The sequence below is a fragment of the Pelodiscus sinensis genome, chromosome 17 (genome assembly GCF_049634645.1).
Source record: "Pelodiscus sinensis isolate JC-2024 chromosome 17, ASM4963464v1, whole genome shotgun sequence".
Lineage (NCBI taxonomy): Eukaryota > Metazoa > Chordata > Testudines > Trionychidae > Pelodiscus > Pelodiscus sinensis.
The window spans coordinates 33723113-33738630 of NC_134727.1; the positions used below are offsets into that span (position 1 = coordinate 33723113).

General features: G+C 40.4%; 1 protein-coding gene across 1 annotated transcript in view; it reads right to left on the minus strand.

Moving 5' to 3' along the window:
- Window positions 1-15518, minus strand: part of ADAMTS2 (ADAM metallopeptidase with thrombospondin type 1 motif 2) — a 304400-nt gene that overhangs the window by 180614 nt on the left and 108268 nt on the right. The window contains exon 3 of the mRNA XM_075900502.1: window positions 12922-13075. Coding sequence (XP_075756617.1) covers window positions 12922-13075 — 154 coding nt within the window. The remainder of the gene's footprint in view (window positions 1-12921; window positions 13076-15518) is intronic.

Consider the following 15518-nt stretch of genomic DNA (forward strand, 5'->3'; position numbering starts at 1 on the left):
GGGTTAAATATTAGGCTAGCCTAACATTTAGCTGGTTAACTGACTAAGAAGGATTGAGCCCCAAGGGCTGTAGGTGGGGGACTACTCCCAGCCCCTGGTTAACCAGTACCTGCTAAGCATCACCCAGTAATATTACCCATTCACACCCCTAATTCATACCTTCCCTCTTTTTACCCTTTCCTTTCGCTATTAGTTCAACTCTGACCTGGCTCCTCTAGTCAGCCTGTACCCATGTATGGTATCCCCACCCCCCACAGGAGTGAAGGCCTCCAAACCATGCAGCACCCTCCTCCCACAGAAGTCTTGTACCCTACACTACTTACTCAGGGGTTTATTTCCAGAATCTTCTGCTTTCTGTTTTCCTTCATTCCTGGGAAAGAAGAATCTCAGAGACGTTTGCTTAGACATTTGTCTTCCCCAGCACATTTCTGAGTCCCCCAAAGTCATCTGCGATCTGTGAGATAACTTATGATGCAGAGTCACTATTGCCAATATTAACTATCACAAATGAATCTTTGCTCATCTACTTCAGTAATCTACCCAATCTTAGAGAGACATCTCATGTCTTGATGCTAGAAAGGAAGGTTACCATTCAGTTGCCCAGGGTTCAAATTCTGCTTGCTGCCTATCCAGCCCCAGCTCAGGTTTGATGCCACCACACTTGTTCATTTTACTCGTAATCAGAGTTTTAGAAGCAAAATAATTTTGTCCAGTAGCTTCCTCTCCCACTGACAATGGAATTTAGCTCAGTAGTTGTTATTTCTAACTCTGCTTGTGGGCCTGGCATTTGCCCTGACAGTCACCACCACTATGCCATTTGCAGCAAGCAAAGAGACACAAGTGTGGTTTTGTTTTCATTTTAACATGGCTGGGCTCCAAGTCGCACATTTCCTGCAAACAAACCCACAGACGAGAATATTCAAAACCAGCTGGAAATATCTTACTTATGCCTGGATCATTTCAAGGGTCTCACATATGGCTCTTCTGTCTCAAGCAACAACGTGAGCATTTAAGGAAGTCTGTCTCACTCACAACTCTTGGTTTGCTCATTGTTTCAATTTGTTCATGACTAGAGTTTTTAGCACAATCACCACTTCACAATCATTATTAATGTCAGTAGACAAGATTTAAACCTACTTCTGCCACCTACTTCTGCCAAAGCTTGAAATGTTTGTTAGGGCTCTACTACAGAAGTTCATTTAACAGACACATACTACATGCTACTCTGCCTAGTGTCTCTGAACATGCAGGTTAATTTTGCAAAGGCTTACATACAATTAGCCTTTACTCATGCATGCGAGTACTTCGATTGACTTCAATGGGACAACTCATATGAATAAGAACTATTTTAAGGAGTAAAGGTTTGTAGAACTGGACCCATTTTTGTTAACAGTACCAGTTGCCAAATACAACCCCTGCAATTTATAACACCAGGCAGGCAAAATACAACCAAATGGTCTAAATATTATCAGCTTGCCTGTACTCACACCAACAGTTAATGCCCATAGGATTCATGAGATCAGAAGTTCTGATCTCACACTGATGTAAGCCAGGAGGAATTCCATGAACTTTTGCTGGCATTTCATAGGCGTGAAACGGGGCTGTGATCACGGTAAATTCCTTGACATCCATTCCAACTCAACACACTATGGTGGAACATTTGTTTTTAGATCCTGAAATTATGTATGGGCTGCTAAACAATTCAATGCAGAAACACCATTGTTAAGTCAAATTATCCCACTCATCCATCTGCTGAGGAAAACAAAGTGGTAAAGAACAAGAGCAACCCTAGAACACACTCATGCACGCAATTATTAAGCACTGTTCTTGACAATTGTCACGCGGATTAAGAACTGCTAGCATGGAACAAAACAGCAAATAATACATGCTAGCCACATTCTTAGAGCCTCCGTTCCAGAATCAATTTTCCAAACAAAGATACGGACTATGGGACATTTTTTTCCACTGACAAAGTGGAATAGCTGAGTCTTTCAGTGACCTAAGGTTCCCTTCTAATTGCACTTGATTAGCCAAGACGGAGCAGGCCTTTGACATCACTGCTGATGTATTTAGTACTTGGTTGGCTAGACAATGGGAACATGGAGTATAAATAAGTTACTGTGAATCTGATTACAATCTCTGGCAATATAACTAAAAATTAAGTAGCAATAGCAAAGAGACAGAGAGAGAGATCAAGTAAGCAGAGATTTCACCTGAGAACTGCTGCTCTTCATGTTCTCTAGGCTATGTCTACACAGCAGTGTTATTTCAGAATAACTAACGTTATTCCAAAATTACATTGTCCACGTGTACACAACAGTTATTTCGACATAATGTTGAAATAATGTCGAGCTGGAGGACTGCTTACTCTGACTCCTGTAACCCTTACTGCACAAGGTGTAGGGAAAGTGTGCTCTCTCTCAAAATAACTGCTGGGTAGAAAATGTCAAAAGTCGAAAGAAGCTATTTTGACTTGAGCTACGCAATTAAGGTAGCTCAAGTTGTGTAACTTATTTCAAGTTTAGCACTGCTGAGTAGATGTGCCCGAGTGGGTCTTTATCAGCAGAAATCAACATTAAACATTGGCCTGCTGTGTACATACATTTCATATGGTACTATTGTTTGTTTGTTTTTTAAAAGCATTTGGTCTCTCTTATCTCATCAGTGAAATAGTTCCCTATTACATAGGGATGTTGTGAGGATACATTTGTGAATTAACAGTGAAGTGGAAAATCTGCAGGTGATACAAAACTACTCAAGATAGATAAGTCCCTCACAGACTGGGAAGAGCTATACAAAAGGAGCTTTCAAAACTGGGAAACTGGGCAACAAAACAGCAGGTGAAATTTAATGTTGATAAATGCAAAGCATTGCACTTTGGAAAACATGACCGCAACTATACAGATTAAATTATGGGGTCTAAACTAGCTGTTACCACTCAAACCACATCTTGGAGTTCATTGTGGATAGTTCTCTGAAAACATCCACTCAGGCCAGCGAAAAAGGGAGACAAAAAGGACAATTGCCCTGGGGACTGGCAATACAAAAGTGCCCAAAACCCCAAGCTCTTTAAATCACTGCTGAGTCACTGTGCAGTGTCCGGGCAGCACTGAAGGCTGGGGGTGGAGGGGAAGCATAGTGTTCTCCCAGCACCGTTAAGGGCTGCTAGCCCCAGCTCCACCCCTTCTGTCCAAGGCTTCCCCAATTCCTGGGGCACAGATCAGTCCCCACCCCCTGCCTTGCCCAGAGGCCCAGCAAAGCTGTCAACCCCACTGCATCTGCTCAATATGCAGCAGCGGTCAAAAAAATCAAACAGAACATTGGGGGTCATTAAGGAAGAGATTGATAAGAAGACAGAAAACATCATGTTCCCTCTATATAAATCCATGGTATACACACCTTGAATACTGTCTGCAGAAGTGGTCAACCCATCTCAAAAAAGATATACTGGAATTGGAAAAGGTTCAGAAAAGGGTAACAAAAATGATTAGGGTTATGGAACAGCTCCCATTTGAGGTGAGATTAATAAAACTGGGACTTTTCCGCTTGGAAGAGTCGATGAAGGGGGGGAATCTAATTGAGGTCTATAAAATCATAGAGAAAGTACACAAGCGAAAGTGCATACATAAGCGAAAGTATATAATTTACTCCTCATAACAGAAGAGCTAAATGAAATTAATAGGCAGAGGGTTTAAAACTAACAAAAGGAAATATTTCTTCACACAACACAGTCAACCTGTGGCACTCCGCCAGAGGATGTTGTGAAGGTCAAGACTATAACAGGATTCAAAAAAGAACTAAATCCATGTAGGACAGGTCCAACAATGACTATTAGCCAGGTTGGGATCCCTAGCCTCTGTTTCCCAGAAGCTAGGAATGGGTGACAGGGAATGCATCACTCGATTTTTACCTATTCTGTTCATTCCCTCTAGGATACCTGACATTAGCCGCTGTCAGAAGAGAGGACACAGGGCTAGATTGACAATCTGACCCAGGATGGCCATTCTTATGTTCTTATTAATACCTGTGAAGTGAGGGGATATCATATTATTTATGAGCCTATAAACAAAAACATTCCTGAAACCTCAATTTTAATAATGTTTTGCCTCTAAAACATAAATGCAAATATGAGCACGTATAACGTGCCATAGTTTAATGCAACTTGGAATTTCACAAGCCAAAGAAAAAAGAAAAGAAACAAAATGCAAAGGACTTCCCATAGGTTTCATTAATGGGTCATGGAAACATTTTATAATTTTCAAAACTGGGAATCGGTCATCATATTAAGCAATAGCAGGCTTAATTTTCATGTTGTTATATTTAGCAATTTCGTGCATTTAGTAACATCCAGCTCCAGCTGTACAGTGTTTACAAAAACAGTTAAGAATAATCAGATCTATCATGTTGTAATTTAGTTCAGAGAATTTAAAGTGAATTCATCAATGAAGAATGAACTGAATTTTATTTGCATCAGTTACTGATGTGTTATATGAGCAGACTGGCAATACTTAAGGAAAAATAATTAAATAAATAGAGGCCTGATTCTGTTAAATGCTGTAGTGCCTTCTTTAAGCAATCTCTCGATGTCAGTGGTCTCTAATCTGTGGGGCACTCCCACAGGCTACGTCAACACTGCATGGTTTTTTCCACAGACGATATGCAAATGGAGTGCTCATTTGCATATCTCACACTCTCATTTGCATATCCGCATCTGATCCTTTTTGCAGAAGAGGTTTTTGCGATAAAAAGCCCTGTGTAGACGGGGCCATTTGTCAGGGAAAAAAACCCTTTTGCACAAGATTCCTTATTCTTCAAAAAATGAGGTTTACAGGCTCATGCACAAAAGGGTTTTTTCCCCTGACAAATGGCCCCGTCTACACAGGGCTTTTTATCGCAAAAACCTCTTCCGCAAAAAGGATCGGACGAGGATATGCAAATTAGAGTGTGAGATATGCAAATGAGCGTCCATTTGCATATCTTCCGCTGAAAAAACCACGCAGTGCTGACGTAGCCTGTGGGAGTGCCGCACAGGTTAGAGACCACTGACATCGAGAGATTGCTTAACAGGCAAGACTGAATGTTTTTAAGAAAAGTCAGCATTACAGATACATGTTTACTGTGTGTATGGAGAGAATTAAGACAACAGGTTGGCACGTTAAAGAATGCTGTCTGAGCTATGAAAAGTGACATCTCTAAGACTATCCAAAAACTTCATGTGAAAACTACTTCAAGACACATTTCTGAAACCAGCAAAGAAATGCTTCACTGGCCACGTCTGCAGTTAGCAAGAGTGGCATCCAATGGCCTAATAACCATCCTTGGAGACTTGTTTTTCACAAGTGCATAACCCTGCATCTTATTCCAAAGTTGAATTGCTCCTGAATAATCAATCCAGCTCTTCCCAGAGAAGCTCTGTGAGTCGGCAGAGTGAAATTCAGAGAAAATCAAAGACAAGAGAAAGACAGATATATTTATCATGCACATATGATGTAGGAAGGAGACAAAAAAAATATTGTCACTGCTACCTTATTTACTGCAAAATAAGAGAACAGTAATTAATCATCAGGGGTACACACTGAAAGGAAATATCGATTAGATTTGGAGGAACTTCAATTTTTTAATGGAACAATTCCTTTGCAAAGGTAACGGACATAGCTTCTTTAAATTAGAATGGCAACCAGCCAGTTCTCAGCCAATTTGTATGTCCGTTCAAGCAGACCCGAGAAATACAAAACACATGTACATTTTGTTTTTTAAAAGAAATTTGAATACCATAGTAAACCAATTGCATTGACAGCCTGCTGAATTCTGATGGAAGAGCTTTCCTCTGAAATAGAATTTTTTGAAACCTACAGAATCTGTCATCTAGTAGGTTTATAATTTACAGAACATTTCACTTTCCCTTTTTTGTTCAGTTAAATCTAAATGGCCATGTGTTTCTCCCCCTCAACACTTAGGGTGCGTCTACACTGCACCCGGAGCTCAAAATAAGCTATCCAATTTGAGCTATGTAAACTGCGTAGCTTATTTTGAGTTAATTTCGAAATAGCTTATTTCGAAATTAAATAGAGCACTATTCCAAAATGTCCCTTACTCCTCATGGAATGAAATTTGCAGGAATGACAGGATACTTCCAGTATCCCAAAATAGCTCTGCAGTATAGATATAGCCTTAGTGACGTTAGAAGAACATGGCTCTCAAACCAAACATGGAGGGAGTGGCTATCTAATAAGCCATCGGGGCTGAGGAAGGGAAATGTCCCCAGCCCTTAGAATTATGTCAGCATAGGGCCCCAAAATCCCAACACCTGCCCACCACAATGTAACAGAACATCAGGAGATGAGATTGGGAATAAGCCTTGTTCTCATGGAGTTTCTGTACAGGTTTAGAGGATGGCAGGTACCGCAACCATCCCCGCGTAGCCATTGCTGATTGACTGTGAACTTGAACCAACTAGTTCCAGTGGCTGATCTCAAGGTTACCCCCTTTTCCAGAACATTTATGAATATGTTGAACAGAATAGCTCTCAGAACAGACCCTTGGGGACCTGCTGGTTTCCTTCCAGCTATTGTTTCCTATCATTTAATCCATTACTCTCCCGCAAGAGGACCTTCCCTTCTAACCTGTGACTTCATATTTTGCTTAAGAGCCCTTGATGAGGGAACTCTTCAAGGATTTTCTGAAACTCCAAATACATTACATCAGCTTGTTCATATTTGTTGACTCCCCTCAAAGAATTCTGATAGGTTGATGAGTCATGATTTCTCTGTACAAAAGCCATGTTGATTCTTTCTCAACACATGGGTGCCAACTCCGTGGGTGCTACGCAGATGGAGCATCCATGGGGAAAAATTAGCAGGTTTTCCTTTTCCCCTCACCCTTGTTTCACCCACCGGTTGACATGCTGACCAACTCCTCCCCTGCTTTCCCAGTACTTCGAGTGCCACAAACAGCTTATCTGTGCCATTCACGAAGCTCCTGGAGCAGTAGGAATGGGGTGCACTCAGAGGAGGTGGCAGGGAAGAGGCGGGGGCTTGAGGAAGGGGTAGATTGGGGGTGGGTTGGAGATGGAGTAGGTATGGGCTTGGGGAAGGGGTGGAATGAAGGCAGGGCCTGGTGCAGAGGAGGGTTTGAGATCTCCCTGGATAGAAGGAAAGTTGGCCCCTGTGTCTCAACATGTCATGTTTATTATGTGTGTCAGAAGTCTGTTTTTACTGTAGTTTCAAACAATTTGGCTGGTACTACAGTTAGACTCACCAGCTGTAATTGCCAGGATTGCCGCTAGAGCCTTTTTAAAAAATATGCATCACATTAGCTAACTACCCCGGATCTGGTACAGAGGTTGATTTAAGCGACAGCTTAAATACAACTGTTATGAGTTCTACCATGTCATATCTGAGTTCCCTCAGAATTCTTGGGTGACTTGTTAGCTCAGCTCCTTGAATTGGCTTATTGTAGCATCCTTCTGAACTGGTGCGCAATTGGGAAGGAGATTCATCCATTAAACAAGCTAAAATAATTAACAAAGAAATGACCAGGTTTCACTTTAACAAGCACGCTCATCAAACCAAAAAGTCACTATAATTTTCTGGAGAAAGTCTTGTTCTCATAGGTACTGGTCTAACTCTCATTCTGTTCAGCAGACTGGCTCACCTTAGTTTGCAAATCCCCTTGGAAAGGAGGTCTGCTGTTTTTAATTATATAGGAACTGTGAAACAACCCAACTGGAAAGTAGGCACCACTGCAGGATATGGAGTCAGGTCAGACAGAGCTTTGCCTTAGCCTGTGGACAGGTCTAAAATGGAATAAATGTGCTTGCTTTTTAGAACATCTTGGCAGGCTTTGAGTTTGTAGATAAGGACTCTGTGTTCAGGCACGCAGCATCTGACCATCTACAGGTTACAGAATTTCAGGAAGCTACAAGTTTGTACAAGTGCTCCGCATATGTCTCTGGTGGGATCTGAACATCTCAACAGGTTTGGAAATTCCAAGGCCTGAGTTGGTTACAAGGGCGAAAAAAATTGTGTATTTCAAAGTGGTGCTATCTAATGAAATTGCATCCTTGTTCTATAATAAACTCTTTCTTGTTAAAGCAATCCTTCGTTTGCATAATAAATGAATCTGTCAATTAAAATTGAGTCAGTGCATCTCCATAAAGCAATATCAAAACTCACTTGAAATTTGGACAATTGGGGTGTATTTAGCCTATGATTGTAAAGAAAGCGAATGCACAGGAAGGAAAACTTTAGCAGAATTATTTCCTTTCGACTGATCTCACACATCGTCAAACTGGACATGAGGGTTTAACTGGACACATGCTATAAAAAACATTCCTTTTTTATGGGCCTGAATTTTGGACTGGCTTTAATCAGAACCCTCTTTTTGCCTGGGCAAAATTAAATTCCTATATTTTTTTAAACATGATCTCAACTTCTAATTAAAATCATTTTTTCCCACATGTAAAGAACATTTGAACAAAATATCACAATAAGTAAAAGTTAGAAAAATAGTACTCTAGGCATGATATAATGGGAAAACTTAATAAGTTCTACTAGAGGGTCAACAGCTTCTGCAGACCCCAGGCAAGGTGTGGGGAGCAACTCTGCACCCCTGGAAGGGGAGGAGCCTCAAGTGGAAGAGGCGAGACCAGGCAACCAGCCTTCAGTGCCACTTGGACTGCAACACTTGGTCCCCCTGCCAGCCCTTAGAGTGCCACTGCACATATCCATGTGGCTTTGGCGGTGATTTAAAGAGCCCAAGACTCTGGCAGCGGCTGCAGTAGCAACAGGGGCATTAGGGAGCCCTGGGCCCCTTTGAATCGCCGGGCCCTGGGGCAACTCTCTCCCCGTCGGCTGGCCTGGTTCTAAGGTGTCAAAAGTTGTTATCATTCTCAAGCAATATTAACCATCTATAGAATGAAGAAGTCATAGAACAGTAGAATCTTTCAAATCAATAAAATGTTTTAAAGATTCCCACTACATTGCTGATTCTAACCTACTAGAAGACAAATTATTACCCCCACTTTCATATTACGAATATAATCCGCAGAAAATACAGAATATATTCCGCCCTGAGAATCTAACAACTTCTCTGCAACACACGAACTAGCACACAAAAATGTTTCTGCCTCTTTTTAAAAGCATTATCCAGATTTTGGCCAAAACATAATAATTCATACAGTATTAACGTGCTGCTCAATCTCTGAAGACGTGTACTTGTCTAAAGCATGTCATTTATTTTTTCAAGATATTAATAAACAAAGTTGTGTGAGAAAGGCAGGAGTAGGTGGATATATCATACCCTTAGACTATTGTCACTTGGCCAAAAACAGATAATCCTGCCAAAATCAGTGATTTAGGCTGTCGGAAACTGGTATTTACTTTTTTCCTTCTACTTGGAGAATGTTTTGTTTAAACTCAGAAGAAAATCTGAAATTGTCTTGAATCATAACACATCCTTGCCATTTTTTCACATCTGTTCTCTCTCAGACATTCCATTTATTAAAAAGGTTGAGTAAATGTGACGTCATCCTATTATACCCTATGGAAACAGGGCATCAATTCATCAACCAGATACTGGCTCCTCCTATGTCCTCCTATGACCTCCTATGCCTTCTGGGGATAGGCCCAGCCATCCGCCTACCATCCTACCCTGTCGTGTGCTCCGTGAACAGCCAGCTAAACCCAGTTCTACAGCTGCTCCATCATTTCAAATGGGAAATGGAGTCTCCAGATGCAAGACTGAACTGGAACAATGGTTACCCAGAAAGCCAAAGAAGGGAAGTCAGCTAGTCTTTTCCTTTGAACACTAAGCTATTGTTGTCTTTAAACACTTTTTGAAACTCGGACAAGACCAGAGCGTACCAACTGCCAGCAATCAAGGTTGCAAATTTTCAGTAGGAATGGGAAAACCAGACTGAATAAAAAAAAATTAGAAGACTTAAAATGAGATCCAGGTTGTTTTTTTTTAACAAAATATTTTCGTTAACTTTTCTTAACATTGTTTTTCCCTTTTTTTTTTCAAACTGTCAGAAAAATGAAAATGTTCAGCCAATTAGTAAAAAAAAAAAAATGGGGTAAGAGTCGGTAGGAATTTTGCAAACTTTCTTCAAAATTTTCCCAGATTTTTGAGATTCTGAAATGTGAAGAACTTTAAATGATCTTTACTTTAAAAAGTCATCTCTTCCCCAACCAGACCACTTATTTCATGAGCTCATGGGCCTCCGCCCAGCAGGATCAGGGTCTCTTTCATCACCCTCTTCAGTAAGCATGCTTCCTAATCCTTAATTACAGTTTGTTTATCTTTCTATTATTAAAAATAATAATTTGCATAACGGTAACAACTTTCACACCAGTGTGTTAGGTGCTGTATAAACATGGAATTGTTGTGTACTTATGTCACAGATTAATCTGTAATGTTGTAGCATAATAGTCCTTTTGGCTCTGTAAGTGCTTTATTATACCTACCAGTCTACTACAATGAGGTCAGTTTCTGATAGTTCTGTGAGCTTAAGGTATGTCCTAGGTCTCTACATTTTACTGAGGTGTTCTGAGATTCTACTGGTAAAGGGTCTTCTTCTAGCAGGTACAGTATGCCAATATTTGAGCTAAGCTACTAAAACTGAAATATGATTTGTGCTTTTCTGTGTACCAAACTCCTACTCCTGATGAATATTTACCATCTAAAAACAAAAACACTGCCATAAGGTGTGAATAAAATTAAATCTCTTTTGTTTAAAAGGAAACGGAATGACAGATATATTTTCCAACGTTATAACAACAGCATAAGCATGTATTAATATAGCAAGCTCCACCAGGTGACTCCGGGACCAGGGACCATAGGCACATGCCAGTTGCCTTTGTCCAGCTCTGTTCATGGGTGTATCTGAATCCCACTGGAAGTGAGCCAGCTCAAGCAGACTAGCAAGGCACAGCTACACAATCTATTTTGATTGGCATCTCATTTTGATGTCTCAGGTAGGCGAAGCTGAGGAGATCAGAAGACTGCTATTACTTTCAGTTTTACAGTTTGGGCCCAGTATAATTGACATCCCCAACCCTCCAAATATGGCCTGAAGGATAAGAGATCCTATTTGCCTTTTTATAATTCTACAGCCTGGGCTCTGAGAATGAGTAGCATTCTAACTGGTCTATGTGCTTCATTTCTGCCACTGAAATAGCAGGAATTTGCATTTTATATTTGTCTGTAGATGTTGGTACTGCAGGGGCTACCTAAATACAGGGATCTTGAGGACTATGAGGAAAAATCCCTTCTACTGATGGCAAACATGCACCTAATACTGTATGCAACAACACACACAACTGCAACACACAAAAACTAAAGTATTAGGTTGCTCTTAAATTATTAGTCATCAATTAAACAATTACACTGTACAACAGAATTGGGCCCAATATGGGACTACTTTTTGCTTTACCACCCAAACAATCCAGTCAATACAGTATTAACACTAGCCGTGAAAACACCCACTTATAATGCTTGTACTCATTGTTCACTCAGCTAAAAAGGTACTGGGCAAAAGCAGTTAGCATAACTGTAGGTGATGATATAGCAAGTACAATTCTTTTCTGTACAAGACCGCTTATGTCAGGCTACATCTAGACTGCAGGCTTTTTACACAAGAAGCTGTTGTCGGAAGAGATCTTACACAAAAACTTCTTGCACAAGAGAGTGTCCACACTACAAAAGCGCATAGAAAAAGTGATGCACTTGTGCGAAAGAGAGCGTCCAGACTGCCTGGATGCTCTCTCACAAGTAAGCAGTGATTGCTATGGACAGAATGGCCTCCAGGGCACCTGTGCTTTTTCCTCTTTCCTCTTCTTGCACAAAAAAACCCTCTTCCCTGTCCACAAACGCCTTTTTGTTCAAGAGCTCTTGTGCCAAAAGGCATTCTTCCTCATAGAATCAGGATTACCAATTGCGCAAAAAAAACTCTGTTCTTTTGATTTACTTGCTCAAAAACATGCTTGAGGTGTGGATGCTCCACGAGTTTTTGCAGAAAAGCAGCTGTTTTTCTGCAAAAACTCTGTAATGTAGATATAGCCTCAGACAGTGTAGACAGACTTCTTGGCAGCTTTGAAACTCCTTTTCATACAGCTCTGTCCACAACATACTGAGTCAAATTCTACCCACAACCGTGGATACACAATTCAATGGAAGTTCCTTCTACGGTTCCCAGATGGTTTAACAAAAAATACTGACTACCCTCCTCCACACAAAAAAAAATACCGGGAAAAAATTCTGTTGAGAAAAAAAGGGAGGGGAGACCAAAGTTGTTGAGCAAAAAGAAAAAGGACGCTGTACCTATAAATGGTCCTGCGCCCCTCACTACCCCGCCCCCACCAGACATACCAGGGGAAAATTGTCCCTGCTGGGCTTCTATCCAAGGAAAACAGGAAATACTGGACATTTTCTGTTTTTTTACCAGACAGGAGATCCAAATAACAGACAGTCCGGGTGAAAACTGGACACCTGGCAACCCTAGTTCCTTTCATGTCTTTGTCTGAAGACACAACATCTTATTCCTCTGGGGTGAAATAAACCACCATCCCCCAGGGCAGGAACCGCCGCATTGCTGCTCTATCTGTAATACCAACCCCGGTACTGCTCTTACATAGGGCTTAACTGTGCCTTGTAATAGCCAGTTTCACCGGGGCAAATTATTATTCCTAACTGAACATTAACAAGGGAAACAATTTGCCAGTCTGATAAGTGTTTTGGCTGCTGCCATGTTTGCTCAATCCAGCTCAACTTCCCTTCACTCTTCTACCCATAATGGGCAGAAAAGGTATTTCCACTCTCAAGGACAAACAGTCAGAGGTAGCAGATCATGGAGGCTGCTTACTAGACACATGCTTTAAGCTATGCCTTAGACACCAGTTGTTATTAACGTCTGAGCCTTGCCTTTATACTGGATAGCTGTGTTCTCAGTGGGAAGTGGCGTCTCAGCAGCTCCTCTGCGATACACCACGTGCATCCTGCCTCCGTCTTCCTCTTGATTGCCCTTCTCCAGAGGCTCAATGAAGAACTCGTCCTTGTCTGTGCGAATCATGCCAGCCTAGGAATGACAGGGCAGAGATGGAACATTTTAAGTTACTATTCATACAGCAGATATTGTGAGTAAACAGTTACAATATGCTTAAGCACACTTTAGTGCTCTCTAGAGAGCAGTTAGAGTGAAGGGAGTAAGCGAGATGAATTCTTTATTAGAGCAAAATTGTAGCATTAATGCCTCAACTTGACAAGGAAGGACAAAGGTAAAACCCCAGACCAAAGGGATTTCTGCTGGAATCTAATTAGCAAGGTTTGGGACTAAAATATGCATGTGGAAGTGGACTCTCAATTAGAAATCAGCTACAAAGAAACAGGTAATAAGACCATAGTAATTTGTCAGCCACAGATTGCTACAGTGTTGTACAAATACCCATGCCTGCTAAATAAAGGACCAATTCAGCATCATGGGCCGTTCCAGACATACAATTCTGTTGCTTGGCCAGACCTTTTTATTCAGAGACAAGATGGTAAAGCGCTAAACCTTAATAGTTGGCAAATAAGCTTTATAATTTTTTCTCCTGTATTAATGGATTATGTAAAAATGACACTAAAGATTGTACTGGCACAGAAATTCTCTTAGCCAGTTAGCAAAAAACAAAAAAACTATAATTTTCTGTAATACATTTCAAAGGGATAAAAACTTAAAAATCCAATCCGGGGCAAATATACTGGTATGAAAAACTGTAAAACTTTACTTGTCCAATGAAACACAAAAGAAAAGTCTGCCATGACACTTCTCAGCATTTCCATTGCTAAGTAGAGTGGTATGAAAGTCATTAGTACCACCGTGAACAAGATAATTTTCAAACATGTTTATTCAGATATAAAAATATCTATCCTTTCCCCACAAACGTCTGTGTAATTTTACAGTACTGCCCTGCTGAGAAAAGTTAAGATACTCAACAACTGGTTTGCATCGATTTTCCCAAAAAGATGGGTGCATATGTGTTTGCACATCTGTTTGAGAACATCAACTAAATAATTCTAAACAGAAAGCCTTGATGTTCATGACATTAAATACAGAAGAAGACATTATTAATAGCACTGAATAGGGGAATATCACCCCATGTAGCTTTCTGGAAGCTGGCTACTTCACCTATTAATAACTCTTTTTTTTTATCCTGTTAAATTGGTGACACTAGAGAGCCGATTACCATTAATCACAGTCCCCTATCCGGTCACTAGACTTACTGCATGTGCAAACAAGTGCATCTGCACATGTATACCACACTCATTATGGTATTTATGTAAGCATCTTGGTGTCCAAATTATTTGTAGACCACAGCACTTCCTAGAAAACCAAAAAGAGACCCTATTCCAGGACCCTTGAAGTCAATGTACAACTACCATTGTCATTTGAACATTCCACCATACCCCAGAGGTAACATTCTAATACAATGCAAGTGACCAAAAATACTTTTTCTACCCACAATACACTACTTTTGCCACAGCATGCTCCTGGAATCCTTTCTTGGAAAAATGTCAGGTTCATTTGTCATGTTTTAACTTACATTAGAAGCAGTTTATGTTGCTGCTCTGTTGCATGTACAGCGAGCAAACTGATTTTGAAATCCTTTCCTGATTCCTTTTATCTAATTTGGATTCTACATCAGACCCAAGGAAGGTGAAACAGGCTCAGTAGCCAAGCAAGCTAAGACAACTAAGAAAACAAACGCTAAACTGAGTAGAAAGCAATTGATCTGGTTCCTATAAACAGGAATGAATACAAAGAAACTTTAGAATTAATGTTCTGTTGCTTTATATCTTTTTTAAAAAACATATGAATACGTTTTCAAAACTTTGCATGAAATATGCACAGCTAGAGAACATGCAAAATTTTCTTGCTCAGGAAGAAGCACAAACTATGATGTGCATGTCATATTTAAATCCAGTGCAAATATACATGTGGCTTAACTGCAATAGGATATAGGTATGCAGTTGCCATTTACAATTAACATATAGGTGGACTAGTATAAAAGGTCAGTCTGCATTTCTAGCTGAATTCAACTCTCCAATAATAAAGCAATTAATGATGGAGCTTAATAATTCATTGCGTGTTTAATAGGCAAAGACACCTCACAACACTAGGGCAAATGTTGCTCAGGGACTGAAGTCAGCATGATGAACTACAGACAATTTAGAGGGATTTAAGCATTCTAAGCAAATGAATAATAACTGGAAAATTCTTGCCATCAATAGTCTAACAGATCTTCCAAAACACAGACCTGAAAAGCAAACCTGCTCCAGGGTGTTGATGCTCTTTGAAAAAGAAAAAGGGAATTTATTCAGGTTGAATGATGCACCATGACTGCTTGAGAAAATGAAGACAATTTAAACACAAGACCAGATGACAAAAAAAGATCACCCAGCATACTTGGAAGTTTCAGAGAATCCTAATTGAACTGGGCATGACACTATGCTACAAGGGGCTGAATCATAGAAAGGCC